The sequence below is a fragment of the Nipponia nippon genome, unplaced genomic scaffold, assembly GCF_047370975.1.
Source record: "Nipponia nippon isolate SJK-2023a ecotype South Korea unplaced genomic scaffold, ASM4737097v1 scaffold_35, whole genome shotgun sequence".
Lineage (NCBI taxonomy): Eukaryota > Metazoa > Chordata > Aves > Pelecaniformes > Threskiornithidae > Nipponia > Nipponia nippon.
Window position 1 is genome coordinate 2,836,091 of NW_028262353.1, and position 27,931 is coordinate 2,864,021.

Below are 27,931 nucleotides of genomic sequence, written 5' to 3' on the forward strand. Positions count from 1 at the left end.
CAGGGTCTGGAGTCGTGGGGAGGCCCCAGGTAGGCCTAAGGGGTGTGGGGGGCCTTAAGCAGGGCCTGAGGGGGGACCCTGGGTAGGACCTAGTGCAGTGGTGGGGTGCCCAGGCAGGCCCCAGGGGTGAGGGGCCTCTAAGTAGGGCTGGGGAGGGGAATGAGGGTCCCAGGTGGAGCCTAGAGTAGTGGCCAGACCTGAGAGGGGGCCCTGGGCAGGGCCTTGGAGGGGGGGATGACCCCGTGCAGGCATTGAGGGGGGACCATAAGCAGGGTCCAGGGGGAGGGGGGCCCTTCCAGGCCCATAGGTGAGTTGGGGGTCCCCCAGCACGGCCCAGGGGCAATGCAGGGTGCCCCGGGACCCAGCCCAGTTCCTGTCCTGTCAGGCAAGAGCTGTCCCAGTGCCTGGGACAGCACTGGCGAAACTGGTGGGCAAGAGAGCCCCTGGCTCTCTCCCTGCTTCCTCCTGACTGGCACCCAACGAAAGAAGCCGCTTCTGAGTTCATGCATAAAAGATCAATGGAAATGGCGGGTAACCTCCAAATATTGTTAAGCTTAATTAAGCCTTAAGGACTGTGTGAAGCGTCAGCAGGCAGCGCTGCTCGTTAGCACGGCGACTGTGCTAACAGTTGGTGACTGCAGCCTGAGCTCCGGGTTATGTTGGTTCTTCTAAACCGGGTCCTCGTGGTTACAAGCCCCGAGTCCTTCCCAGGGCCCCCCACAGGACCCCATTTTCTGCCTCCCTGCGGCAAGGAGCCCCTTGAGACCTTCCTTTTGGGGGGCAGCATCCTGCCACGCGACCCGTTGGCTTCAGCGTGGTCTCCCCCAACGCATGGGGCACGTAAAGAGCAGGTTGCTTTCCGAAGTGACCGTGGTCTCCCCTTCTTGCCGTAAGCGTAGCCAAAACGCTGAATGTGCAGTCGGGCGCGTGCGTTTCTCGGGCTGGTTCTGCCCCCCTGTTCCCCTTCATCCAGCAACAGCACAGCAGAGACCTCAGGAGATTTATGGCAATAAAACACCTCTTTGAGTCTTTATTTAGGGCCACATTTTCAAAAGCGGGCAGTCCCTGCTCTTAACACCAGCCCTGTTCAACAAAGCTCTGGCATCTACCTCGGCTTAAAAACATCGTGGGGTTAAAGGAGGAGAGTGAGGTTTCTCGTGATAATCTTTGATGAATTTGGGATGAGTTATGGGGCCTAAATACTTTTATAAAAATCCGTTGCAGGTGTCGCCTGCTGAAGATCGATCCGCCAGCAGAAGGTGCAGTCGGAGGTCTGGAGCTGTGCGTAGCGAAGGTATGATGCAATCTGGTAGTTCTATGTGTAAAGTCTTGTGTAAAAAACCAATGTATATGGATGGCAATGAAAGGACCGCAATAAAGATACCCCCTTAAAGTGTAAAATTCCCTATTTTTTGTGGTTTTCATAAACTTTCTGGCTGCGTTTTGGCCAGAGTTTGAGGGCACAACTCTTTCTTTCAAGCTCGTTTTCAGGATCTCAATCAACAATATCATTGTTCTCTTCCCTATTTAAGTGAACTTCTCATGAATAATGTACCGGCTGCCTGATGAATATGCACGTTGGCTGGTGTGCCTGGGAGGGCTTCATCAATAATTCATGCCTAGAAAATGTTCTTCACCTTGCAACTGTACAGGAACCGTAAAAAAAAAAAAATATTTACCCTTTAAAGTGGGAGAGAAGGTGGCTGGAAATCTGCCCACGGAAACGGGGAGTGAGGTGGTTTGTGGTTCAGTGCGGTGAAGGGGGGAGCACCTCCAGGGAGGGAAAGGAAGGTGATTTCTGAGGGACTGAGCCCTCTTGTCCTCACAAACCCAACCCCGTGCAGCCCCGGCGCTCGCTGGAACAGCTCGGGGTTAAGCCTGTTCAGCAGCTCCCGGCCTCAGACCCTGATTTATTCTAACAAGTGTGCCTTGTTCCACTCTCCTGTTATCATTGCACAGAAAACTTCCTTGCAAAGGAAGAGTGGAAGCGCTCTGCGAGGTGGGAAAGGCAAGGAGAAAGCGTTTCCATTCGGTGGAGCTGGGCTCTTCAGAAGGCACCTGCCTTCAAATCCCTTGGGATTGTTTTTATTTATATTTTTATCGCTGATTACCCCCTTTAAGGGCCTCTTGGGACTCCAAGAGGGAAAAAAAAAAAAACTCCGGTAAACATCAAAAGCTCTGAAAAATCGGCTCGTGGGTCGTCTTGCACCGTGTGTGCGGCCCTGAAATGGAAACCTGGAAAAGTCGAGGCGGTTGCTGGATGCCTGGCTGTGTGCCAGCGGACTTTGCTTCCCACGCTGGGCGCCTCTGAAAGGCAAAGGGGACGCTCTGCAAAGAGCCTGGCGCGCCGATAACACGCGAAACGGATAAAAGCGTAAATGGCCGAGTCTGCGTTTTTGGGGTGAGCGAAGGGCCCACGCTGAAAGTCCTTATTTACACGACACGGGGTTATTTAACCCTGATTAGAAGCAGAGCTGGCTGGGATAATACCTGGTGTTCGCTACTTAGAGTAGCAAAAATAAAGTAGCAGTAAAAATTCAGCTGATATCGGTGGCCTTACAAGCAGATACGTGTTTGTGAAACTTTGCTTGTGCGAGTAATCAGAAGCGAGGGGCGCTTTGAGGCAGAGCGTGCCCTATGGGTGTAGGGCTATAATTAATTACAGAAAAATAATGAATAAGCAGTTGTTAATTACTGGATGATATCTTCCACCTCGGGAAAATGCTCTCCTTCCTTCTCCCACCACTGAAAGCGAGGGGGTTCTGTGCTTGGCTTTGCCAGGACCGGATTTCACCCGATGCTACCAAGTGGCCTGAAAAATCCTATGGAGATTTTAGAGCCTGTTTCCAGCTTTAAGGGGAAAAGCCAGGCAGAGGCCGGATCTATCGCAGCACCGACAAACCTGCGTTAAACCCCGCTGCGGTCTTTAAAAAGCACGCACTTAAGCTCGGGTTTAGGGAAGTTTGTGAGCAACCAGAGTCGCTTTGCAGCATGGAAGCCAAAATAAAGTCCTGGGTTGATTTCTTTTCCCTGCACTTTCAGGCATTTAAGTTCTTGGAACAGCTGGAATGAGCTGGTTTGTGGCATATGTGTTCCTTGCAGGGCTGGAAACCTTTCCGTAGCAAATCAGCTGGGCCAGAAACCGCAGGGTCAGGTGCGAACCCTCCTCTGACCCGTTGCTGCCCGTGATTAGAGCAGCCAAGTCAGCGAAAGAAGCACGGACAAGAAAGCTGCGATATTAATTTGGTCACCTACCAAGAGTTGTAGTCAACAGAGCGAGCTCGGGAACAAAGGACACATTCTTGCAGTCAGCGGTTTAGTTTTGCCAGCTATTCCTGTCAAACAGTTAATTAAAATCCCCCCCCCCCAAGCTATTTTCCTGATGAAAAAAAAGCTTTTCAGCACTCATAAAATCAATTGCTCTTCAAGAAAAATTAAAAATGCACCATGCACCCTTTTTCCCCATATGCATTCTATTAACCAGTATGCCAATGTATGCAAATGAGCCTGAAATTCAACTCGATGGAAGTATTTAAATATTCATAATCACAGTACGGCATATGCAAACCAGGCTCTCGGCAGAATTGCGCTGCAGTCTCAAATAACAGCCGTACTTGGGCAAAGATGCTTTAACGTACCTAATTCGATTATTAATGAAAACGTGGTCGGCGCAGGCTGCGTGTTTGTTAATATTCGTGCCTCGGCGTCACCCTCTGCCAGGCGTTCAGCGCTCGCTTAATTCCTGTTGAATCTGAGCGTAGGCTGCAGCGGTAGGTGCTAATGGGCACTGAATATTATCATATTAAGCCGGTACTAAGAGGTTAGGCTAGCCTAAGTGACGTGAACTCCAGAAACCTTTCCGCGCGCGCAGGAGAGGCCGCGGGATGGATTTAGCTTCGGAAGGACCGCGCGGGGCGTTGGCGCTTTTTTAACAGGGGCGCCCGTTCCAGCCGTGCTAATGTATATATTCACTCGGGGATGATGGGAAGAGCGCTGTGGTTGCGGATATCTTACGATGAACTCCAAAAAAGGTGGGTTAGGAGGCAAGGACTTAAATTAGCCCGTTAGCTTTTTCTGCAGGGAAAGACGGAGGGTGCAATTCTTTCCAGCTAATAGGGATGGGAAAGAAGTAAAGATAATTTGGCTTTATCAAGCCGTGCTCGTTTTTAAGAAGTGCCAATAACTGAGATGTTACTTTGGAGTTTTTGTGTCCCCCCCCTTTTTGTTTTTCCTCCTTTTTTTTCCTGCCAGGAGATAAGAAGGAAGCTACAATTTTAAAATTGTAAAAGATACAGAATGCAAGATAATAATATACTCCGCTTCCTTTCTTTTTAATGATACCAAACAAGCTATAATTGGTCCATAAGCTGGCTTGAAAAGCCGCAGGATTGCACCTGCGCTTCTAACGAGCTTCGCAATTACAGAAATAGTTTTCTTCCTTCTTTTAATTATGTAGTGACAAGGTTAAAGTTGCACCTGAGTTCCCTTTACGGCGTTTATTTCCTCGCTCCTTCACCCAGTCCGCAAAAAAAAAAGTCCCTGGGAGCTGGCGGGCGCGTCCCCGGGATCAGGACTGATTCACGAACAGCGTGCCTCGCCCAAGTCTGCGCGATCACGCCTGGAAATTAAAATTACCGGTAGGATTCGGAGAGCCTCCGGTAGCAGATTCCCTCTCGGAGACACCCAGGAGCAAATCGTATCCTCGTCTTGTGAACTATTTTTGTCTGTTGATTGCTTCACTGCAGGGCAGCCCCGCAGCCTCCCAGCTCGACGCTCAAACTTTGCACCGTCGGTGAGCGAGCACGAGTTAAGGGCAGCCGGCGCGATCCCCATTATCACGCTGTGACGTATCCCGTTGTCCCTGCAGGAGGGTGCTGCTGTGGACAAGGTGGGTGCTAGCGGCTACGCGCATCCTCATTTTTGGGACTCCGCGGGTGTCCCGAGGTCCTGTACCTGTCGCTCAGGGAGCTGTCAGCTCCCCTTTTAAATAAATCGCATTTTCAGAGCAGCTCTAAGCATGGGGTGCGAAGCCCCCCGGACTCTTCGGAGCCCAAAGGAGGGCAGGAGCGCGTGGCTTCCCTCGCTCCCGGGCCGTGCAGCCCCGGAGGGTCGGACGCGACCCCGCTGCAGCCCGGCACGGAGAACGGGGAGCAGGCTGCCGGCCGGCCGGCCGGCGCACGGAGCTCAGCCTCCTGCATATTACGCTGGGAGGCTGGATCTGAAGCTAATGCTATGCCGGGAAGATGGAGCGTCTTGAATTATTACTGTGGCTTCCCCGGCTGAAGGCAGGCGCTGCTCCCGCCCAGGCCCCTGCCTCCAGCTCCCACTTGAAAGCCTCAGGAAGGTTTTTGGGGTGGTTTGATTACTTAAAGCAAAGCCCCAAAGCCTGGCAGGTCGCGGGTTTGGCACCGGGGCTCTATCCCAAGCCGTGGCCCTGGAGGAAAGAGGATAACGGGGGGTGGGGGGGTGAAGGGGAACAAATTGAATCCTTTGTGCTGCCCCGGGGTGGTTCCTGTTAATGTGATGATTAATGAATTAATTTATGATGATGAAATGCTGTATTAGGTTTTTGATGAGGCGGCTCGGAGCTGGGGTCAGGAGGGCTGCTCCGACCGTGATCTTGTGGGGCGGTGCAGAGCTGGGGGCTCCCCCCGCCACCCATCCCGGCAAATTGGGGACACGGCTGCGTAGGGTTTGCAAAGGGTGACCCCGAAACTGGGAGGTTGATGCTGGGAATGGGGTCGGGGGGCTTGGGGTTTGGGAGGAGTCAGGGATTTAACTGGGATGGGGTTTGGGGGAGTCTGGGATTTTGGGATCTGGGCTTGGTGGGAGTTGGGGGTGGGAGTTGGGGGTGGGAGGCTGTGGGGTTTTGGGGGGTCCTGGCACTTCGGGGTCTGGGTTTTAGGGGAGCCTGGGATTGGGCACATCTGGGGCTGGGGGGATCTGAGTCTTAGGGGGGTCTGGGATTTGGGGGGCCCTGGCATTCGGAGGCGGGCAGTGATTTGGGCTCCAGGATTTGGCTTTTGGGAGCTTCTGGGTTTTGGGGACAGGACTGAGGACGCCTGGGATTTTGGCTCTGAGTTTGGGGGAGTTCAGGGTAGGGCGCTGTGGGTTTGGGGGGGCTCTGGATTTGAGATACCCTGGGTTGGCAGGTCTCCAAGCTGGGAGGTGCTTCTCCTGCTACGGGGGCTCCAGGCTGGGTTTGGGGGTGTCCCTGGGCTGGAGTGACTCTGGGGGATCTCCAGGCTTGGGGTGCTCTTGTTCTGGGGAGTTTGGGATTTGGGGAGGCGCTGATTTTGGGGGGTGAGGTTCTGCTTTTGGGGAGTCCTGAGCTGTGGAGCTCTGACTTTGGGGGTCTCAGGGGGCTCTGGTTTTGGGGGCTGGAGGGAGCTCTGGTTTGGGGATCTTGGGGCTGAGGACTCCGATTTTAGTGTCTGGAGGGAGCTCTGGCTTTTGGGTCTGGAGAACTTTGACTTTGGGGGTCTTGGGGCTGGAGGGAGCTCTGATTTGGGGGCTGGGGGGGCTCTGGATTGGGAGTCTGGGAGCTCTGACTTTGAAGTCTGGGGGGCTCTGGTTTGGGGATCTCAGGGTTGGGGGGGTCTCGGGGCTGGGGGCTCAGGCTTTGAGGTTTGGGGGGGTCTCTGGTTTGGGGCTCTCGGGGCTGGGGGCACAGGCTTTGGGGTCTGAGGGGTCTCTGGTTTGGGGGTCTCAGGATTGGGGGGGTCTTGGGGCTGGGGGGTCAGGCTTTGGGGTCTGGGGGTCTCAGGGCTGGGGGTGTCTCTGGTTGGGGGGTGTCAGGGCTGGCAGGGGTCTTGGGGCTGGGGGCTCAGACTTTTGGGTCTGAGGGGTCTCTGGTTTGGGGGTCTCAGGGTTGGGGGGGTCTCGGGGCTGTGGGCTTGGGCTTTGGGGTCTGGGGGGCTCTGGGTCAGGGGTGTTCGGGCTGGGGGGGTCTTGGGGCTGGGGGCTTTGGCTTTGGGGGCTGGGGGGGTCTCGGGGCTCAAACCTCTGGGGCTGGGGTGTCTCTGGTTTGGGGGTCTCGGGGCTGGGGGCTCTGACTTTTGGGTCTGGGGGGGCTCTGGTTCGGGGGTCTCGGGGCTGGGGGGGTCTCTGGTTCGGGGGTCTCGGGGCTGGGGACTCGGGCTTTTGGGTCTAGGGGGTCTCTGGTTCAGGGGTGTTGGGGCTGGGGGGTCTCGCGCTCTGGCTCTGGGGGGTCTTGGGGCGGGGGGCTCTGGGGGGGGTCTCTGGGTCGGGGGTGTCGGGGGCGGGGGGTCTCGGGCTCTGGCTCTGGGGGCTGGGGGGGTCTTGGGGCTGGGGGCTCAGGCTCCGGGGTCTGGGGGTTCTCTGGTTCGGGGGTCTCAAGGTTGGGAGGGTCTCGGGGCTGGGGACTCGGGCTTTTGGGTCTAGGGCGTCTCTGGTTCGGGGGCCTCGGGGCTGGGGGCTCAGGCTCTGGGGGGGTCTCTGGTTCGGGGGTGTCGGGGCTGGGGGGCTCGGGGGTCCCTGGCCCGGGGGTCGGGAGGGCCCCGTGCGCCCCCGGCGGCGGCGGGCAGCGCGGCAGCCCCGCGGATGCGGCAAAGGCCTGCGCATAAATTATGTTCATGACGCAGCAGCTAAAAAATGCCCCCGGAGGAGGGAAAAGAAAAAAAAAAACCGCTCAACCCCACGGGAAAAAAAACCCCGCCAGCCATCCTCTCCCCCAACACCCCAAAAACCTCCGCTCCCCCGCCCCGGGGAAGGGGGCCGGGGGTCCCGGGGCCGCTCCCCGCCTCCCGCCGCCCCCCTCGCTGCCTCCCTCCCCTTTGTGCCGCCGCCGCCGCCGCTGTGAGATGAATTTTTAATTATTCCCCGGCAGAGGGGAAGGCGCGGAGGAGCGCGGAGCGGTGCGGAGCAGCGCGGATCCCCCCCCCCCGCCCCCGGCCCCGACCCCGACCCCCGGCGAGCGCCCGGCCCCGGCGGCGCGGTGAGTGCGGGGCCGGAGCGGGGCCGGGGCCGGGCGGGGGGCGGTGGGCCCCGCCGCGGTGAATATGCAATGCCGTAATTAGCATAATTTATATATTTATGATAAAGAGTGATGGTGGCGGGGGGGGAGAAACAGGCGCGGAGGGGAAAACGGCGGGGAGCGGGGTGCAGCGCTGGGGGGGGGCAGTGGGATTTGGGGGGGAGAAGGCAGGTCGGTGGGGTTTGGGGGGCATCGGGATTAGGGGGGCAGTGGCACTTGGAGGGGGGTCACTGAGGTTGGGAGAGGGTGGTAAATTGGGGAGAAGTGGGGGCACGCACACGCTAAGAGTGGGGATAAAAAGGGGGGGGTAGGATTAGGGGATGCCAGGGAAGACCGCGGCTTGAGGGGGTCCCTGGGGGGACCCCGGAGCTGGGGGTGTCCGGGAAAGGGGGAAGGAGGGGGCTGGCGAGCCTCGGGGCAGGGAAAGGGGGTGACTGCCCTGGGGAGGGCTCGGCGGGGGGGGGGCAGGAGAAATTGGGGGACTGTGGGAGATGGGTTTTGGGGTGCAGGAGAGGAGAAACAGGGCTGGGGATGGAGAGTGCGGGGGGGGGGGGCAGGAGAGGAGGACGGTGCTGGGGTCCTGCCCGGGGAGGGCGAAGGGACCCCCGGGGTGGGAGAGGAAGGAGTGGCCCTGCCCCGGGGGTGCGGGTGCCCAGGCAGGGATTTGGGTGCCCAGGCAGGGATTTGGGTGCCCAGGCGCTCCGGGGGGTGAGCAGAGCCCCAGGGGAGCGGCTTCTGCAGCTGGGGGGGGTGGATGGAGAGTAGGGCTGGGGGGGTACAAAGGCATTTTGGGGGGCTCCGGCACAGTGTGGGGCAGGGCATGGGGTGCTGTGAGGGTTTGGGGGGGCTGTGCACCCCTGCGGGGGGGTCACTGCCCTGGGGGCAGCTCCCACAGCCACCCCGAGCCCCTCGGTTTGCGTTTTGGGGTTGGGGGGACCTTCCCTGGGTGCCACAGAGCCCCGGCTGGCAGAGGGCCGACAGCGCAGGGGATGGGGGGCCTGTACGGGGTACGGCACATCCCGACCGTCTGGGGGGGGGGGCTGCGTTCGCTCCTTCCCCACGGTGGGGAGGAGAGGGGTTGTCCCCCCCCCGCTTAGACCTGTCCCCAGCACCTGCAGCCATTTCAGCGTTGAGCTTGGTCTCCAGCCGATGAACCCCGCTTTCAGAGCCCCTGAAGGGGCGATGAGGGGCAGAGTGCTGCCCCCCCATTGCATTTCATGGGACCGTGGGCTCGGGGGGGGGTCCTGTGCCCCCTGAAGCGACCAGGATGTCCCTCTGAGATGTCCTGGGCCCTCGAGGTGGCTTCCAGTCCCGGGGCGTTGGGGGGACAGAGAGCGATTGATGCTGCGGGTGCTATTTTGGGGGAGACAGATGGGAGCTCCGAGCACACCCGCTTGGGAGATCCGAAATCTGCTCCTGGTTTTGCCACGTTCCTCTGGCATGACCTTGGGAGGTGAACTTAATCCTGTCATCTCCTCTGTCTGTGTGGAGCGGGAATAAAAATACTTTCCCGGGCTCTCCGGAGAAAGGAGCAGATTCCTGGGAAGTCACCGTAAACTGATCCGGCTGCTCCCCGTGCCGGCCACCGCAGGGACGAGACGGCCGGGGTTTACGTTGCAACCAGGCAGCGAGGAGGGGAACCCCATCACCCTCGGCACGGCCACACGGGCAGGAGGTTTTATTCGGGATCAGGCTTTTGCCCCCAAAAACCCCGTGAAGGTGGGAAGCAAAGCAAAAGACGAAGAGATTCACCCGAGGCCGCGCAGCCCGGCGGTAGCAGAGCGGGATGCAGCATCCCGGTCTCCCGTGCATCTTCCCGTTCGTGAAAAAACACGCCGTGGCCGAGAGAAAAATGTTTCTCTTTAATGGCGCAAAGAGGATTTTGTAAATAACGGAGTTAAACGGCCAAACTGACAGGAAAGCCTGGTCAACTGGTTTCGGGTTTTCCCCCTTTTCTCAAGCAGGTTTCGGGACCCTCCGCCGGGTGTTTCCTCTCCCCCACCTGGGCAGCAGCCGCTCCGATGAAGCGATTAAAGGATCACCCGTATTTCTGCTCGGGATCGGGGTGCCGGAGCGAGCCGTGCTTGCACCGGGGCTCATCCCTGGCAGCTTTATGCAGGCTGGGGCCAAACTGCTGCCAACCAACCTCTCCATCTCCCGCTCCCATGCCGCTTCCATCTCTCGGGCAAGATAATCCAGGCTGGGAAGCACCCGCTACGTGCCAGCGGCTCTGTTTTCTCCACCGATGCAAATTCCCGAGCCGGCTCCTGCCCCGGCAGGCTCCCCATGGCCACGCGTCCGGGCTCAACGTAGCCCCTCCGTTTGCTTGATAAACGGTACGATCGCCCCCGAACGGCCCCGGCTGCGCCTTTTCGCTGGCGTTAGAAGATGCGTTGGGCCGGTAGATGAGTTTTCCTGGACTCTCCTTCGGGATTCGGTTGCCTCAGCCCTGTCAAGGGGTTTTCCAGGCATGAAGTTGACTCAACGCTTTGGACGAGGAATGCTGGGGAGCTGCCATGTCTCCTCCAAAAGCCTCCCAGCGGAAAAAAAGCCTCTGTCTTAAAAAAGGTTTCACCGTCTTGGCGGTACGGATGCTCCAGCTTTCCCTTACGGCCCCGATCTTCAGGAATTTTACAGCTGGCTGGAAAACCGTGCTCAGCAAGGCTCTGTGTCGGTGGTCTGCGCCCGGACCCGGAGCCCGACTGTGGTACCACGCCGGGGGGGTTGGCGCAAAAAGAACGGGCGGGAAATGGGGTAGAAATCAAATTTACATCGTTTTATGCTTAGCGGAAAGGTTTTGATGCGGAGGTTGGGGCTGGCCGGTTCGGCTCCTCTCCCGTGAGGAGAAAAGGCCGGGTTTTCTTTTTCCTCCTGGCTCACAGAGGGTGACTGGGGCGCGGGGTTGCTCGCCCGGCAGCCCCGGGACGCGCGTCTTTGTCGGAGAGGGATGGTTTGGAGGTCTGCCGGCGGCGACACATCGCATCTCATCCCCTGCCTCAGTTTCCCCATCAGTAAATGCAGTAAACCCTTAAAAGCGATAAAGTTTAGAAGGGTAAAAAGGCATTTTAAGAGCGAAGCGGATTTGTGAGGAGGGAAAGAACCCTTGCCAACTGCTCAGGTGCACTTCGGTCCAGGTCTCCACCACGGTGACACCTGGAAATACGCTTTGAAAATAATTCCCACTGATGGCGTCGTTTCCAACCTGGATCTTTCCGCTCTGAACATGGTGAAAAAAATCACGTGAGCTGGCGAGACGGCGGCGAGGGATGCGTGGGGCTGCGTTGTTGGCGTAACGCTGCATTTCCAGGGAGCGGCACCACGACCTGGACCTGTCCCTTGTCCCCCTTTGCGTCGGTGGTGGCTTTGCCGGGAGGTATCGGGGTGTCTGTTCCTCCACGTGCATTCGCACGCTTGCCGCGTTGGGGTGCGAGCGTGCAAACCCGCCTCGGGGCAGGAACCGGTGTCTTAGCTCTGGCTTTTAGGGCTTCTCTCCCTGAAGCCGGTGTATGGCGTGTTCAGACTCCTCAGCCTGGGATCGGAGCGTCCATCCAAAGGAATTAATCCAGGATAACGACACTGAGTAATTAGTGAGCTGTAGCTGTGTCCAAAATGTCTTCTGCGCGGAGCGGGTTTAATTAACCTCTTCGGGTTTCTCACCTGTGGCAAGTTTGTTCAAACTTAGATTTCCACCCACTTGGGATCCAAGTGGCTACATCTCTGACTCATCAACACTTGTAATTAACACGGCAATTATGCTCACAGTGAGACTCGGAGCATCTTAAATTATCCTTCCCTTCCCCCCCGCCTTTTTTTTTTTAAATATTATTATTATTATTTTGTGCATTTCATTTCCTTGCCGCCATCTGTTGCAAAATGGCTGTCTTCTTGCTGCGTGCACTTAACACCACCATCTGGACAAATTATTTGTCCCATTAATTGCAAAAAAAAAAAAAAAAGTGTGAAGAAACGAAATGAAATGGTGCTGCCGACCTGCCGAACGTCTGCTAACGGCGAAGCAGCCCACTCCGAAATCCGAAGCACGCCGCCAAACCGCATCGAGCCTGACATTATGAAATGTCTGTTTAATCGTCTAGCGCGCTAATTGGTCTCTTTGCACAGCACCGAGGAAAAAAAACCCTCTTTTTCTCTCGGCGTTAGTTGAGTTTTCCCCCACGGGGCAGGCCTGAACAGATCCGCGGCTCGCACGGGGATAAATACGGCGGTCGGGGCAGGGATATTATGTCCTCTTCAGCCTTTTGTCGCTCCGGTCGTGCTAGAATAAAACTGCGGTTCTGAGAGAGGCTCCTTAACTGGGGCTGGGATGGGTGGAGATGGGGAGCAGCGAGGGCTGGCGTTGGCAGCGGTGTTCGGTGCTCCTTACGGCGGCAAACGCCGAGGTTCTGGGAAAAGCCAACGCATGCATGAACTTTTCGGTACCACAGGCTTTCGGGGCGGCTCGCCGGTTCAGCTCGAGTTCCCAAAGCTCCTCTGCCCTTGGGCAGCGATGAGGAGCAATAAGGGAGAAGAAAATTGCGAGGGCGGGGATGCTTTTGAGTTGTCCCCTCTCGCCAAGAGCTGGCACGTGCGATCCTGTTGCTCCTCAACGCTTTTGGGGAGCACGGGAGCAGGCAGAGCTCGGCACTGAGACGGCTCTGTTTTTTCTTGCCCTACAGCCTAAACCCCGAGTGCCGCAGCCCAGCAGCCCGCCCCGAGGAGCAGGACGCAGCAGCCAGCCCCGTCTCCTGCCGGGAGTGTCCTTTCACCCCAGAGCAACCAGTGAGTGAGTACCCGGGGCTGCCGCCGCTCCCCACGTGGCCCTGGAGATCGCCGCAGCCTCAGCCGTCTCATGGGATTTCGGCTCTGGCCTCCCCATGCAGCAGCCTGCTGCTCCCCGTCTGCTCCGGGCTCTGCTCTCCGCGGGCTCCACGGGGGGTTTGGGGTTTCGGATGTGCTCCGGCTGTGCAGGAAGGGTCTCCCCGCAGACCGAGCAGCCCCTTGGCTGCCCCTTCCCTTCCGACCGCAGTCGCTGTGCCCTCGCCTGCCAGTTTGGGATCCCAGTTTGGGCTCAACTGCCCCCTCTAATGAAGGGGGATCCCCAGGGATCCCTCCCTGGCTGTCACACAGGGCTCTGCATCGGCTGTCTGTGGTCCTGCACCCGGACCCGGAGCCTGACCGTGGTACCACGCCGGGGGGGTTGGTGCAGGGCCAAAAGAACGGGCGGGAAATGGGGTAGAAATCAAATTTACATCGTTTTATGCTTAGCGGAAAGGTTTTGATGCGGAGGTTGGGGCTGGCCGGTTCGGCTCCTCTCCCGTGAGGAGAAAAGGCCGGGTTTTCTTTTTCCTCCTGGCTCACAGAGGGTGACTGGGGCACGGGGATGCTCGCCCGGCAGCCCCAGGACGCGCGTCTTTGTCGGAGAGGGACGGCTTTGATGTCCCTGTGGCAGGGATCCATCCACGCCAGCGTGGTCCAGTGATGCAGAGGGAAGATCAGGTGTTCTACAGCAGCTACCTGGAGCAAGTGGCTCGCACCCCATGGGGTGAATCCAGCAGGACATAGGGTCAGAGCCCCCCCGTGCCCCCAGCAAGCCTCCCCATTGCCAGCTGCTCTCCAGAGAAGTTCAGAAAGCTCCTCTGGAGCATTTTTCCTTCCCGGGCTCGCTCTTCTTGCAGCAGGACACTTTGCACCTTTCTTTGGCTGGTTTGCCTGCCCCTTGCAGGCAGCCCAGATATCCCTTGCTCCGGCTTCCTCGCCGTTTGCCGGGCTCTGGCTGCTGGAGACCTCATTAACTTTTAATAATGCCAGCTGCCTGCATAAGCCACTCGCTCGTCCCTTGCTCTGTTCTCTGTTGCACTAGAATAAATTGTTAATTAAACTGTGCACCAGCATCCCAAGGTGTTTGTCTGCTCTGCAGCTAAGGCCAGGTTTAAAAATTCACGGCGGCTAGTGGAGAGCAGTCGCCGGCTGCTCTAAAAGTCCTCGCTGAATCTGGCAGCGGGGCTGGTTCTGGGTCCTGCCTGAATTTTTGGCTTGAGCCCGGCAGGGCCAAGGAAGGGGGAGAGCTGTGGCGAGCGGCTGGCGAAGGAAACGGCCCCATCTCTGCTGGGACCCCAAGCGTCGCTTCGCTGCGGATAATAAATAACAAGTGGTGTGTACAAAAGCCAGCCTAAGGGAATTAGATGCTCGGCCCCTGTTGAGTTTCAAATGAGAATTTGGCTCTTAATTCAATTTAGGCCCCTTTGGATCAACAGGATCCGAATAACTATGTTTACTAATCGCGTACAAATGCCGGCTCCAGCTCAGGGTACTCTTGGTGGCCGCAGCAGGAGCCTGGTGGCTTCTGAGATGCAGAGAAACGATAAAGGGCTCGTAAAATGGCGCTGGGGGCTGTTTCCTGGGTCCTGGAGGTGCCTCCTGGGCTGACTTGATGGGCCGATGCATTCCAGCGGAGCGGCAGGGGCTGCCCGCGCTGCACCAGGTTCCCCGGCAGAAGTAAAAACCGATGGCTGAAATGCACTAACACAAGTTTGGGGCTGAAATTCCCTTTTGGATGAGTTGTGAGCGCGGGGAGGCTCTGTCCGAGCTCCGTTTAACACGCTGGGATTTGCAGAGCTTGCCGAGGGCTGAGCTGGCTGGTCCGCGTGACGCCGGCATCCCTCGTGGGGCAGAGACAGGATTGGGCCCAGCGCGGCGGTGGTCGGCGCCCAGGCTGGAGGTGAGCGGACGCTGCCCAGCGTTTTGGGACAGCTCGGGCAGGGAGAGCTGGGGCCTGGCAGCACCTCCCCGCGTCAGCGTGCCCCCAGGCTCCCGAGCAGTTACACAAACAAGGACACCTTCGCGCACGCATCGAGTAATTTTGAATGTCATCCAGGCTGGCTGGTTAAATGCATCCCCGAGACGTTCCTAATAAAAAATTCATAAGGCTTTTATAAAGGCAATTATGCTTCTGCAAGGTGGCGAGGGGACAATACGTGACCAAATGAGTTAATGAAGGGCGTTGGAGGAGGAAGAGTTGCCTTCCAACAGGTGGGCCGAGCCCCTTCCCTCCGCGAACGGCTCATTTCACCAGCTTAATGAAGTATCCCCGTCAATTTAGGTCCCCTCAGGAAAGAGCAAATTGACTCTCCTGCTTCTTGTGGCCAGCGGCAGGGGCTCGGGAAAGCTGCAGAGTGTCACGCGGAGACTTTGGGGACCTGCTCTGGGTTTCGGATAGGGAGCGCGGGCACTTGCACGTGGGCTTTGCCTGGTTTTGTAGGGTTTTCGAAGCAGGCTGTAGGAATTGCATCCTCATCTCCCAAAGGGAGAGGAGAGCGCAAAAGGCTTGGCCCTTGGAATAACCCTTCCCTCCCTCTGCTGCTTGTGTATTTGATGCTCACCCGATAAATTACGCCACCCCACATCCGTGACCTCTTCCCCAAGAGGATGGGAGGTGGTGGGACGTACCCGAGACACCGAAGCCTCCCCCGGGAGGAGCACGCGTCCCCACGGCGTGGGGCAGGAGGGCGTTAGCAAGCTCCGGATCGCCTCCGGCGCCAGCACCGAGGGGCAGAGGTGGGCGGTAGAGCCAGAGAGGAGCGGGGAGGCGGTGGGAGAGACCATGTTTGCTCTGCACCCCGGGTCGAGCCAGCGTGTGACCCCCGAGCCACTCGCTGGGTCGGTGACGGACCCTCCCGTGTCCCTCGCTTGCAGCATGTGGAAGGTCTGAGCCCTCTCCTACCTTCGCCGGGACGCCATGGACACCGAAGCCGTGCAGCCCCAGGAGGCTTCGCTGACGGTCAATGAGCAGGTATGGGCATCACCGGTTCCATCCCCGCTGCACCCCACAACCGGGAGGGCCAAGGGGTGGGGAGTCGGGGTTCAGCACCAGCCTGAGCCCCGCCGCGTGGGTGAAAAACCACCTCGCGCCTGCCCCACGCTCCCAGCCAGCCTGTTTGCCCCCACGCCTGGCCACGCAGATGTTCAGCTCCATCTTTTGGAGCTTGGCTGCCTCCTCTCGCGTTTTTGTAACGATGAAGAGGAGGCGCGAGGTCCTCGTCCCGGCAGCCCGGCGAAGTCGCGGGTGCTGTTGGCAAGAGATCTTTGCTCCGGGGTTTGGCTGCCTGCAGCTGTGGGAGAGCTGGAGGAGGAGCCGGTATCTCTGCTTGTCACTCCCCGTGTGTCCCCAAGTCATGTCACACGGGGGAAATGGTATATCGTGATTCAGAGGGGACGCCCCACCCTGGGTCAGAGCCGCGGAGTTGTAGATCAGCTCCAGTGCTGCAGATAGCGTGCTGCTGGTTGTGCCAGGGGTGCTGCGGCCACCGACAGCCGCGTTTTACCTGCAGGAGACGGCATCCGCCAAAGCACGTGGAGCTGGGGCATCGGTGCCCAGAAGCTGCTGATTAATGAAAGCAGCGAGGTGCTGGGGGGCTGCGGACCCCCCGTCCGTCCCTCCTGGAGGGGACAGGGTGGGCTCTGCTGGGTTTGCTTTAAGGGTGGCGCTAAGACGCGTCCTGCGGGGCGGGGGGAGCTGCTTCGCGTGGCCCGGGGGACGCCGCTGTGGGTGGGGTGCCTGGAGCTGATGGACATTTTGGGGCACGTTTGCAGGTTATTGTCATGTCCAGCCATGAAACCATCCGAGTGCTGGAGGTGGGCGTGGACGCCCCGCTCCCGGCTGAGGAGGACCGGAAAGCCTTGGAGATGCCACCAGGGGAGGTAGCGCGGGGCTCCCCGGGAGAGACCGGCCACCCAGGCAGAGAGGACGTCCCACCCAGCACCCCGAGCTCCTGCAGCGGGGAGGTGGCCGGTAAGGCGCTTTCCTTCCCCGGGGCTCATTCCCTGGGCTGCCCCTGCTCCGTCCATCCCTGCAAGCATCCCTGGACCGCTGGGTCGGAGCCGGGAGGACGAGCTGCACCCATCGGTGCAGGCAGGCTCACGCCCAGCTCTGGAGCATCCCCATCCAGCTTAGGAGGTAGCAAACCCCATTACTTCTCCGGGAGCTGATGGGGAAAAGCATCCTGCATCGAGGACAGCCCTCAAACGCGTGCTTAAAATAGAGAGGACGTTTGTCGATGAGATGTTTTGCTGGGGAGCTCGGTTTTCCTGCAGCCACGGAGAGCGGGGGGCTTGGGTTTCCTCGCCCCGGGGCGCTGGGCTCGCCGCGGGCACATCCCTTCCCGGACGGGGAATGCAGCTCTGGAAATAAACCTTTGGGGAGATCCCGCTTTATTCCTCACTGCTTTTTGGCCAGCGCCCCAATCCTGCAGATCCATCCTGAATCCGCCTGCAAGCGCCCCTCTCCCGTCCCCTCTCCCACCACTCCTTCGCTTTATTTCTTTCTCCGGTTGTCACCTCCACGCCGTATTCGGAGCACAACCAGATCCCCGTGCTTTTGCCGAAAGAAACCGGGCAGGATTGTAGCTTGTTTGAGGCCGGTTGGGAAAAGGAGGAGGCGGTGTGTGGCCCTCCGCGCCGGGGGATGCTCCGGGCCGGGCCGGAGGGGAGGAAAAGCACGGCAGGTTTGGGAAAACCCCTCAGACCCGGCAGCATCGCTGCCCCGTAGTACGGTCTTCGCCATTTGGGAAGCGCTGGGTGTTACCTGTGCTTGGGTTTGGTAGGAAATTTTTTTTTTAAAAAAAAGGCTTTTTTTAAATCTTGCAGACCTGTAGTTATTTCTGGGCGAGGACCCAAACCTGAGAAACGTCTGGCTCTTAGCTGAGCAAAGTATTTATTTGGTAAAATTTTTGGGGTTTTTTTGCCAAAGGAAAAGGCAGGAAAAGGGTGTTTTTCTTTTTACAAAAATAGAAGAGGATTTAAGTGGATTTTATGCTCGAGAGTTGCCATTATTAGAAGTTGAGCAGAATAAATACAAGAGGTTGCTCAAAAAAACAAGGAGGTCTTCTGCAAGTAATAAATATGGATTAGGAGCAAGGTTTCCTCTTACTCGGATGTTCGTGGTAACTAAGAAATAGGAATATATTCTGTGGTTTTGGGCGGAGGGTTGACAGACACCACGCGAAGCTCGGCCCACGGGGGATCCCGTTCTGCCGGCCGCGGGCCGGGCGATCTCGGCCCCTTCCCTTCCCAGCTCCCCTGTGCCCTGCGGAGCGGTTCGGGGGCTGACACCGCTTTAATTGCTGCTAATTTTGGAGCTGGCAGCTGGCAGAGGAAAATAGCTCCTGCCGGATCCGACGGCCCGAGGGAGAGGCGCACACAGCCCGGCAAACCGCTTACACGCAACCGCTCCTTTTTATCCCCTGAACCCCGCTATTTCCCACACTTGTTCCTCCCCAAATCACCCAAACCTCTCCCTTCTCCCCCCGTTGCCTCCTCCTGGTAAGAAGCCCCTGACCACCCTTCCCCTGCCTCCCGGGCAGCGACCCCACCTCGGGGGACCCGGAGCGCTGCTCCGGAGCTGCCCTGCGCTGGGTTTCATGCCGGCTCCGTGGGGCCGCGGCTCCCCTGGGGACACCCGTGGGAGGGTGTTCATTCCCTGGGAGGGCGTCATTTGGGTGCCCTCCACCCTCCCCCCCATCCTTCGCGCAGACGAGCTGCTATCGCTCAGCCGACGGCGTCTCTCCAACCCATCTCCTCTGCTCTTCCCCAGGCAAAGCCAAACCGGCGGCCGGAGCGTCCCCCAGCACCGTCCCCTCCGTCGGCACCTTCAGCCACGCCACGAGCCAGCAGCCGCAGACGTTGGCCCCGCTGGCCGTGCAAGCCACCCCGCAGGTAACTACCCCGCAGCCGCGGAGCGGGAGGGGAGAGGGCTGGGGTGGAGGGGGGGGGACACGGTGGGGACCCCCGGGGAGGCGTCCGCTTGCTGTAGGCAAACCCCGAGGGCAGAGACGACCGCTCGTGGCACGGGGGGTAGGACCTACGCCCCGAACCAAGGCGGTTTCCCTCTGCTTGGCGCCCTCGCCAAGGGCCTTGCGCCACCGAGGTGCTGCCAGAGACGCGTCGGGTGGTTTGCGAGGCGGGGGGGGGATCCCCTCCCCGTCTCCCCACGGAGAGGGGGGCTCCGCGGAGCTGGGAACCCAGCTGCTGAGATGGGAGGGACCCCGGGCCGCCCGGCCGCCGGGTCGACGCGCCCCTTTGCAAAGACTTATACTCCGCTGATGCTATCTGCAGTGGCGTTGATTTTTGTTCTTTTTTAAATCTTGTTTACTTTTGCAGGTCTTGACTCAGGAAAACTTAGCAACAGTTGTGACAGGAGTAATGGTTCCAGCAGGGACAGTTACTCAACCTCTTCTTATCCCCATCAGTATTGCAGGTCAAGTGGCAGGTCAGCAGGGGCTGGCTGTGTGGACATTTCCTACAGCAACGGTCGCTGCCCTTCCCGGATTGACGGCTGCTTCTCCTACAGGGGGAATTTTCAAACCGCCTATAGCCAATTTGCAAGGTAACGGGTGCTCTTCTGCTTCGCAGCCTCCTTAATTCGTCCTCCCCCGCCTTGCGCCGAATCCACGCCGGCCTCTCCAGGAGGGGTCCGAAATGGCGTTTAATTTGGGGGATTCGTTTGCGACTCCTCGAGTACGAAAGGTGCCGGGAGCGCGGGAGAAGGGGAGGGCAGGATGAGGATGGCGAGAGGGAGGAAGGCAGCGATGGGATGGGAGGTGCAGGGTAGATTTGGGGCTCTGGGTGCGGCACCCCGATGCAGCGGCTGTGGTTCTGTAAGGGGGAAGAGCAGCGGGGCCAGTGCCGCTCTGGCGATGCCCGGGGCAGGGTTCAAACCCTTCCCTGTAAGAGGGAATCGCCTCCTCTTGAGCTCCCGCCAGGGAAGGAGCCTGTCCCAGGAGCGATTCGTAGACCGGGGCGATGATGGGACCCCGGGGGTGCCCCTCGCCCTCTGTGCTGGCAGCAGCACCTGGTCGGAGTTTGACCCAGCGCTGCCTCCGGGCAGGATGAGTCCTACTGGAGCGGAGGGGCTCGGCTCCACCTGCCACAAAGCTGGGGGCACCTTTCGCTGCACTAACACGAACGTGAGCCAAATCACCCGGGGATTCGCCTCCCTTTGGGAAGGGACAGGGAGCAACGGGGGGGACACCAAGCTCAGGGGCTCGCCGCCATCCCTGCCTCCCCCCGGCTCACGCTCTCTCCGTCTCTTTGCTTTGCAGCCGCCGCTGTACTGAACACAGCCATCCAAGCGCCGGTGCAGCCTGCCCAGCCGCTGCAGGCTGCGGTCCAGCCCCGGCCCCCCCTCCAGCCCCCCGGCGTCTTCCCCGCTGCGCCCGGCCAGCCCCCCATCCTGCCACAGCCCGCCGCTGCACCCACGCCGCCCGTGGCCAAGCCCTTGGAGACGCAGACCCAGATCACCGTCCAACCTGCCGGATTTGCCTTTAACCCTGGCATAGTAAGGAGCCCGGCAGCCTGCGGCGTGGAGCCGGGCGATTTTGGCACATGCTCCCCTTTATCCGGTGCCTTACGTGGCCGCGGAGAGCCATGAGAAGTCGTGCTTCCCCAGGGACAAAGCACTCTGATTCCGCCGTCATCTCCCGGGGGATCGTGCAAGATCCCAGCCTCGGTTTCCCCATCCCTGGTGAACGACGAGCGACCGAGCAGGGAGCTTTGCTTTAGGCAAAAGCTAAAGGATGGATTTAAGGACGTCAAGGGACTGCATCCCATCACGGCGGCGAGGCAGGAGTCACCCTGCCGCGGGAAAGGGGGTGGCCAGCGGTGCGCGGGGGGACGCGGTGGCCTGGGGTGCCACCCACGTCTCTGACCCCCGGCTTTCGGTTCTTCGCAGATCAGCGCGGCTTCTCTCGGGGGCCAAACCCAGCTCCTCGGCTCCTTGGCAGCCGCCCCTGTGATCGCAAACACCATCTCCAGCGTGCAGGGCATCACGGGCCAGATCCTGACCAACGCCCAGGGCCAGGTACCGCTGGGGAGGGACCTGCCCTTGCAAACCCACCGCCGCCACCGCCTGCCCCCCACCCCGGGCTTGCTTCTCCTGGGGAAGGAGGAGACGGACGCAGCCGATGTGGCTCCCCCCCTGCCCCGGCAAAGGGTGTTTGCAGGGTGCAACCCCCCAGCCCTGGCTCTCCTCCCTTCGCCCAGGTGATCGGGACGCTGCCGTGGGTGGTGAACCCCCCCGGGATGGCGGCAGCCGGCCCTGCCCCGGCTCTGCCGGCCCAGAACCTGCAGGTACAGACGGTGACGCCGCAGCTGCTGCTCAATGCCCAGGGCCAGGTCATTGCCACGCTGGCCGGCAGCGCCATCCAGGCGGCCGCCATCAAGAAAACCGGCACCCCCGAGCCCCCCGCCAAGAACGAGGTGAGCGACGGGCACGGGGCTGACCGTTGCGTGGCCGGAGGGCTGGCAGCGTCCCCGGCTGCGTGGCTTTGGGAGCACGCGAACACCTTTGGGATGCAGCTGCCTTGCTTTGGGAGCCCGTGGGCACCTTTGGCATGCAGCCACGTTGCTTTGGGAGCCCGTGGGCACCTTTGGCATGCGGCCACGTGGCTTTGGGAGCACGTGGGCACCTTTGGCATGCGGCCACGTGGCTTTGGGAGCACGTGGGTACCTTTGGGGTGTGGCCACGTGGCTTTGGGAGCACATAAGCATCTTTGGGACCCGGCCACGTTGCTTTGGGACCCAACCACGTTGCTTTAGGAGCACATGAGCGTCTTTGGGACCCAGCCGTGTGGCTTTGGGACCTGGCCACGTCACTTTGGGAGCACGTGAGCATCTTTGGGATGCGGCCACGTTGCTCTTGGAGCACGTGAGCGTCTTTGGGACCCGGCCGTGTGGCTTTGGGACCCAGCCGCGTTGCTTTAGGAGGACGTGAGCATCTTTGGGACCCAACCACGTTGCTTTAGGAGCACATGAGCGTCTTTGGGACTCAGCCGTGTGGCTTTGGGACCTGGCCACGTCACTTTGGGAGCATGTGAGCACCTTTGGCATGCAGCCACGTTGCTTTGGGAGCACGTGAACATCTTTGGGACCTGGCCACGTGGCTTTGGGAGCACGTGGGTACCTTTGGGGTGTGGCCACGTGGCTTTGGGAGCACATAAGCATCTTTGGGACCCGGCCACGTTGCTTTGGGACCCAACCACGTTGCTTTAGGAGCACATGAGCGTCTTTGGGACCCAGCCGTGTGGCTTTGAGACCTGGCCACGTCACTTTGGGAGCACGTGAGCATCTTTGGGACCCGGCCGTGTGGCTTTGGGACCCGTCCACATCACTTTGGGAGCATGTGAGCACGTTTGGCATGCGGCCACGTTGCTTTGGGAGCACGTGAACGTCTTTGGGACCCGGCCATGTGGCTTTGGGACCCAACCACGTTGCTTTAGGAGCACATGAGCGTCTTTGGGACCCAGCTGTGTTGCTTTGGGACCCGGCCACATCACTTTGGGAGCATGTGAGCACCTTTGGGATGTGGCCATGTTGCTTTGGGAGCACATGAGCATCTTTCGGACCTGGCCACGTGGCTTTAACACCCAGCCACGTTGCTTTGGGGTGCGACCATGTTGCTCTGGAAGCGTGTGAGCATCTTCGGGACGTGGCTGCATTGCTTTGGGACCCGGCCACATTGCTTTGGGAGAACATGAGCAGCTTTGGGACCCGGCCACATTGCATTCGGAGCATGTGAGCATCTTTGGGACCTGGCTGCGTGGCTTTGGGACCCAGCCACGCTGCTTTGGGATGTGGCCACGTTGCTCTGGAAGCGTGTGAGCATCTTTGGGACATGGCTGCATTGCTTTGGGACCCGGCCATGTTGCTTTACGAGGATGTGAGCATCTTTGGGATCCAGCTGTGTTGCTTTGGGACCCAGCCACATTGCTTTGGAAGGACGTGAACATCTTTGGGACCCGGCCACGTTGCTTTGGGACCCAGCCACGTTGCTTTGGAAGGACGTGAGCAGTTTTGGGACCTGGCCGCATTGCTCTGGGACCCAGCCATGTTGCTTTGGGAGGACCTGAACATCTTTGGGACCCGGCCACGTTGCTTTGGGAGCCCATGAGCATTGTTGGGACCCGGCCACGTTGCTTTGGGACCCGGCCACGTTGCTTTGGGAGCCCGTGAGCATCGGTGGGAACCAGCCATGTTGCTTTGGGAGCCCGTGAGCATTGTTGAGACCCAGCCACGTTGCTTTGGGACCCGGCCACGTTGCTTTGGGAGCCCGTGAGCATTGTTGAGACCCAGCCACGTTGCTTTGGGACCCGGCCACGTTGCTTTGGGAGCCCGTGAGCATCGTTGGGACCCAGCCACGTTGCTTTGGGACCCGGCCACGTTGCTTTGGGAGCCCGTGAGCATCGTTGGGACCCAGCTACGTTGCTTTGGGACCCGGCCACGTTGCTTTGGGAGCCCATGAGCATCGTTGGGACCCGGCCACGTTGCTTTGGGTCCCGGCCACGTTGCTTTGGGAGCCCATGAGCATCGTTGGGACCCGGCCACGTTGCTTTGGGACACGGCCACGTTGCTTTGGGAGCCCATGAGCATCGTTGGGACCCGGCCACGTTGCTTTGGGACCCGGACACGTTGCTTTGGGAGCCCATGACCATCGTTGGGACCCAGCCACGTTGCTTTGGGAGGACCTGAACATCTTTGGGACCCAGCCGCGTTGCTTTGGGACCTGGCCACGTTGCTTTGGGAGCCCATGAGCATCGTTGGGACCCGGCCACGTTGCTTTGGGACCCAACCACGTTGCTTTGGGAGGACCTGAACATCTTTGGGACCCAGCTGTGTTGCTTTGGGACCCAGCCACGTTGCTCTGGGACCCAGCCACGTTGCTTTGGGAGCCCGTGAGCATCGTTGAGACCCAGCCATGTTGCTCTGGGACCCGGCCACGTTGCTTTGGGAGCCCGTGAGCATCGTTGGGACCCGGCCACGTTGCTCTGGGACCCGGACACGTTGCTTTGGGAGCCCGTGAGCATCGTTGGGATGTGACACCTCCTGCCCCGTGGGGCATCCTGCTCTCTGTGCCCACCAAATTTCCCAGCTGGGATGGGAAAGACCAAGCCTCACCTTGGTGTGAGCAGAGGTGCTGGTTGCCCCCAAACCTACGTGGCAGGACACCCCAAACCCAGGACAGAATTGTCACGGCCCCATTCCCAGCATGGAGCTGGGTGGTTTCCAGTGTCACCCCTCCGTCCCAGCCTGTCTCACCTCCGCCCTCAGCAAAAGCAACGCCGTGGCCGCTCTCCCGCCAGCGCGCGGATGGGGCTGGTGGGCAGGGAGCAGCTCGGCCGTGGCGCTGGAAGAGGGGGAGCCCCCACGCTGGGGGTGCTGACCCTCCCCTCTGCCCCAGGTGCAGCCCATCCAGCCGGCCCCAGCTCTCTCCCAGCCGGCCGTGGTGATGGCGAACCCTGCCCCGGCGGCGAAGGCTTCCTCCGCGCCCGTCCCCATCACCTGCTCGGAGACCCCCACCGTCAGCCAGCTGGTCTCCAGTGAGTCACGGCGGGGATACTGGGGGGACGCCGGGGACTGGGATCCCCTGGGAAGGGGGATGCCAGGGACTGGGATCGCCTGGGATGAGGAGAGGATGCTGGGGGGGATACTGGGGGCATGCCAGGGTCTGGGATCCCCTGGGATGGGGAGAGGATGCTGCGGATACTGGGGGGATACCAGGGTCTGGGATCCCCTGGGAAGGGGAATACCGGGGTCTGGGATCCCCTGGGATGGGGAGAAGATGCTGGGGATACTGGGGCAGATACCTGGGTCTGGGATCCCCTGGGATGAGGAGAGGATGCTGGGTATACTGGGTTGGATACTGGGGGCATGCCAGGGACTGGGATCCCATGGGAAGAGGGATACCAGGGTCTGGGATCCCCTGGGATAAGGAGAGGATGCTGGGGATACTGGGGGGGATACTGGGGGGATGCCGGGGACTGGGATCCCCTGGGATGGGGAGGGGATGCTGGCGATACTGGGGGGATGCCGGGGACTGGGATCCCCTAGGAAAAGGGATACTGGGGTGTGGGATCTCCTGGGATGGGGGGAGGATGCTGCACACCTGTGCCCTGCATCCCTGGGGATGAGCCCCGGCGCCCGGCCTTCGGTAGGGAGCCTCGTCATGGCGGCGGGGGAGAGGCGGCTCCGTGGCCGTTTCACGGCAGCCCCCGCGTCCTTCCGCCGGCAGAGCCCCCGGCTCCCAACAGCAGCACGGAGGAGGATGGGATTAACCTGGAGGAGATCCGGGAATTCGCCAAGAACTTCAAGATCCGACGCTTGTCCCTCGGCCTGACGCAGACGCAGGTGGGACAGGCCCTGACGGCCACCGAGGGACCTGCCTACAGCCAGTCGGCCATCTGCAGGTAGCGGGGCTGCGGCCCCCGCGTCGCCGCGCAGCCCTCCGCCGCGGCGGGGAAGCCGGGAGCCGGGGGAAAATGGGGAAAGGGGGGAGATGGGAGAAAGCAGGGAAACGGGAGGAAAGGGGGGAAGGTGGAGAAAAACAAGAGAATTATAGAAAGAGAGGAAAGTTGGAGAAAGGGAGGGAAATGGGAGAAAGGGAGGGAATTGGGAGAAAAGGGGGGAATTGGGAGAAAGGAAGGAAATTGGAGAAAAATAGGGAAATTAGAGAAAGAGAGGAAAGTTGGAGAAAGGGAGGGAAATGGGAGAAAAGGAGGAAAATGGGAGAAAAGGAGGGAATTGGAGAGAAATAGGGAAATTGGAGAAAGAGGAAAGTTGGAGAAAGGGAGGGAAGTTGGAGAAAAGGGGGAAAAGTAGAGAAAGGGAGGGAAATGGGAGAAAGGAGGGAAATGGGAGAAAAGGGGGAATTGGAGAAAAATAGGGAAATTAGAGAAAGAGGAAAGTTGGAGAAAGGGAGGAAAAATAGAGAAAGGGAGGAAAATGGGAGAAAAGGAAGGAATTGGAGAAAAAAAGGGAAATTAGAGAAAGGGAGGAAAAGTAGAGAAAGGGAGGAAAATGGGAGAAAAGGAGGGAAATTGGAGAAAAATAAGAAAATTAGAGAATGGGAGGAAAGTTGGAGAAAAGGAGGAGAATTGGAGAAAAGGGGGGAAATTAGGGAAGGGGAGGAAAGGAAAGTTGGAGAAAAGGAAAAAGGGGGAAAAGGAGGGAAAATGGGGAAAAGGAGGGAAAACGGATGAAAGAAAAATTGGAGAAAGGGAGGAAAATTGGAGAAGAGAGGGGAAATCAGAGAAAAGGAGGAAAAATGGAGAAAAGGAGGAGAATGGGAGAAAAATGAGAGGAAGGGAGGAAAATTAGAGAAAGAGAGGAAAGGTGGAGAAAAGAAGGAAAATTGAGGGAAAGAAAGAAAGAGAAAACGAGGGAAGTGGGGAAAAAGGAAAATCTGGGAAAGGGAGGAAAAGCAGAGAAAAGGAGGAAAATCAGGAAAGGGGAAATTGGCGAAAAGAGGGGAAATTGGAGAAAGGGAGGAGAATTGGAGAAAAGGAGGAAAATTGGAGAAAAGGAAAATTAGGGAAAGGGAGGAAAGTTGGAGAAGAGGAAGGAAAATGGAGAAAGGGAGGGAAATGGGAGAAAAGGAGGAAAATGGGAGAAAAGGAGGAAAATGGGAGAAAAGGAGGGTGGATGGGGTCGCTGCCCACGAAGCTCCTCACCACGGCGTCGCTCCCCGCCGTGGTCTCGCTCACCGAAGGCAGTGGTGTCCCCAACCCCGTCCCCGGCGTCCCCAACCCCATCCCGGTGTCCCCAACCCTGTCCCGGTGTCCCCAACCCCGTCCCGGCGTCCCCAACCTCCTCGTCCCGGTGTCCCCAACCCCATCGCGGTGTCCCCAACCCCGTCCCGGTGTCCCCCCCGTCCTCACCGTGTCCCTGAGGGCTCCTCGGTGCCGGCTGCAGGTTCGAGAAGCTGGACATCACCCCCAAGAGCGCCCAGAAGCTGAAACCGGTGCTGGAAAAATGGTTGAGCGAAGCCGAGCTCCGGAACCAAGAGGGGCAACAAAATTTGATGGAATTCGTCGGGGGGGAGCCCTCCAAAAAACGGAAGCGCCGTACCTCCTTCACCCCCCAAGCCATCGAGGCTCTCAATGCCTACTTCGAGAAGAACGCCTTGCCCACCGGCCAGGAGATCACCGAGATCGCCAAGGAGCTCAACTACGACCGCGAAGTCGTCCGCGTCTGGTTCTGCAACCGCCGGCAGACCCTCAAGAACACCAGTAAACTCAACGTCTTTCAGATCCCCTAAATGGGGGACGGGGACGGGGACGTCCCCCCCGTCGCCCACCCCGACCTCCTGCCATCAGCACTTTTGCCACCGACTTCGTCCCCCAGCCCCGCGGTGGGACCCCACCGTGCCCGTAGGTGTGTCCGTGTGTCCGTCTGTCCCCTTCCCTCCGCATCACACATGACCTAAGCGTCTTCGCGTCGCGTGTCGCGCCTGCCTCCTGCCTGTACCGTGCGTGGTGACGGACCCCCTGCCTGCACGCACTGCCTCTCCTGCCCCCCAAGTGTGTGTCCCCCCCCCAAAAAAAGGAGTGATTTTCATTTTTTGACCGTTTTCCCGTGTTTCCGAGGTAGCGTCACGGCTCGCTAGGGGTGAGCCCCGATTTAATTTCACCCCCGCTTTGATTTCGGCGGTCCCCTGCCTCGTGCCCGCCGGCGCGAGGGGCTTCTGGGTGCGATCCCCCCGCCGCGGGGACGTCGCCGTGGGTGGTGGTTGGGGACATCACCGGGCTCCCCACCGGCCCGAGAGGGGTTTGGGGGGGGGTGGGGGGTGAACCCCATGACGGAGGCAGCCCAGGGAGCGATGGGGAGAGGCGGCGGCTGGAGGGGGGGAGGTTGGGGGGGACAGGGAGGGGACGCGGGGTGGCCCCGCCGGGGACACGGCAGACTGATGCACTTGATGTAGTGGTGTGAAATAAACAGTATTTTTCTTTTTTCTTTTCCTTTCTTCTTTTTTTACGGAGTGGTGGGGGAAGAAAGGGGGGGGGGGGGGACGGTCCCTGCTTGCCCTCCCTGGTTCCAAACCCTGGGGGATGCAGAGGAAGGGCGGCTCTTGGCACCCTGCTGTGGCTCCCCGTGCCGCCAGCACCCGGGTTT

The 27,931-nt window shown here is 59.6% G+C and overlaps 1 protein-coding gene across 6 annotated transcripts; it reads left to right on the forward strand.

Annotated features, from left to right (window-relative positions):
- The first annotated feature begins 342 nt into the window (after positions 1 to 342).
- Positions 343 to 27,623, forward strand: POU6F1 (POU class 6 homeobox 1). 6 transcript variants are annotated; one of them, XM_087771450.1, is made up of 14 exons: positions 343 to 531; positions 1,225 to 1,294; positions 4,746 to 4,888; positions 12,670 to 12,776; positions 15,686 to 15,782; positions 16,583 to 16,781; positions 18,582 to 18,703; positions 19,148 to 19,373; positions 20,089 to 20,324; positions 20,718 to 20,846; positions 21,029 to 21,244; positions 24,222 to 24,360; positions 25,053 to 25,227; positions 26,732 to 27,623. In XM_087771450.1, exons 5-14 carry the CDS (start codon positions 15,729 to 15,731, stop codon positions 27,075 to 27,077), a joined length of 1,842 nt encoding a protein of 613 aa, XP_087627576.1. In that variant the 5' UTR covers positions 343 to 531; positions 1,225 to 1,294; positions 4,746 to 4,888; positions 12,670 to 12,776; positions 15,686 to 15,728; the 3' UTR covers positions 27,078 to 27,623. The 6 variants fall into 6 exon arrangements, with proteins under 6 accessions (XP_087627576.1, XP_087627577.1, XP_087627580.1 ...); XM_087771451.1 differs by having other exon boundaries at positions 12,670 to 12,772; XM_087771454.1 differs by lacking the exons at positions 343 to 531; positions 1,225 to 1,294 and having other exon boundaries at positions 4,529 to 4,888.
- Positions 27,624 to 27,931: the final 308 nt, after the last annotated feature.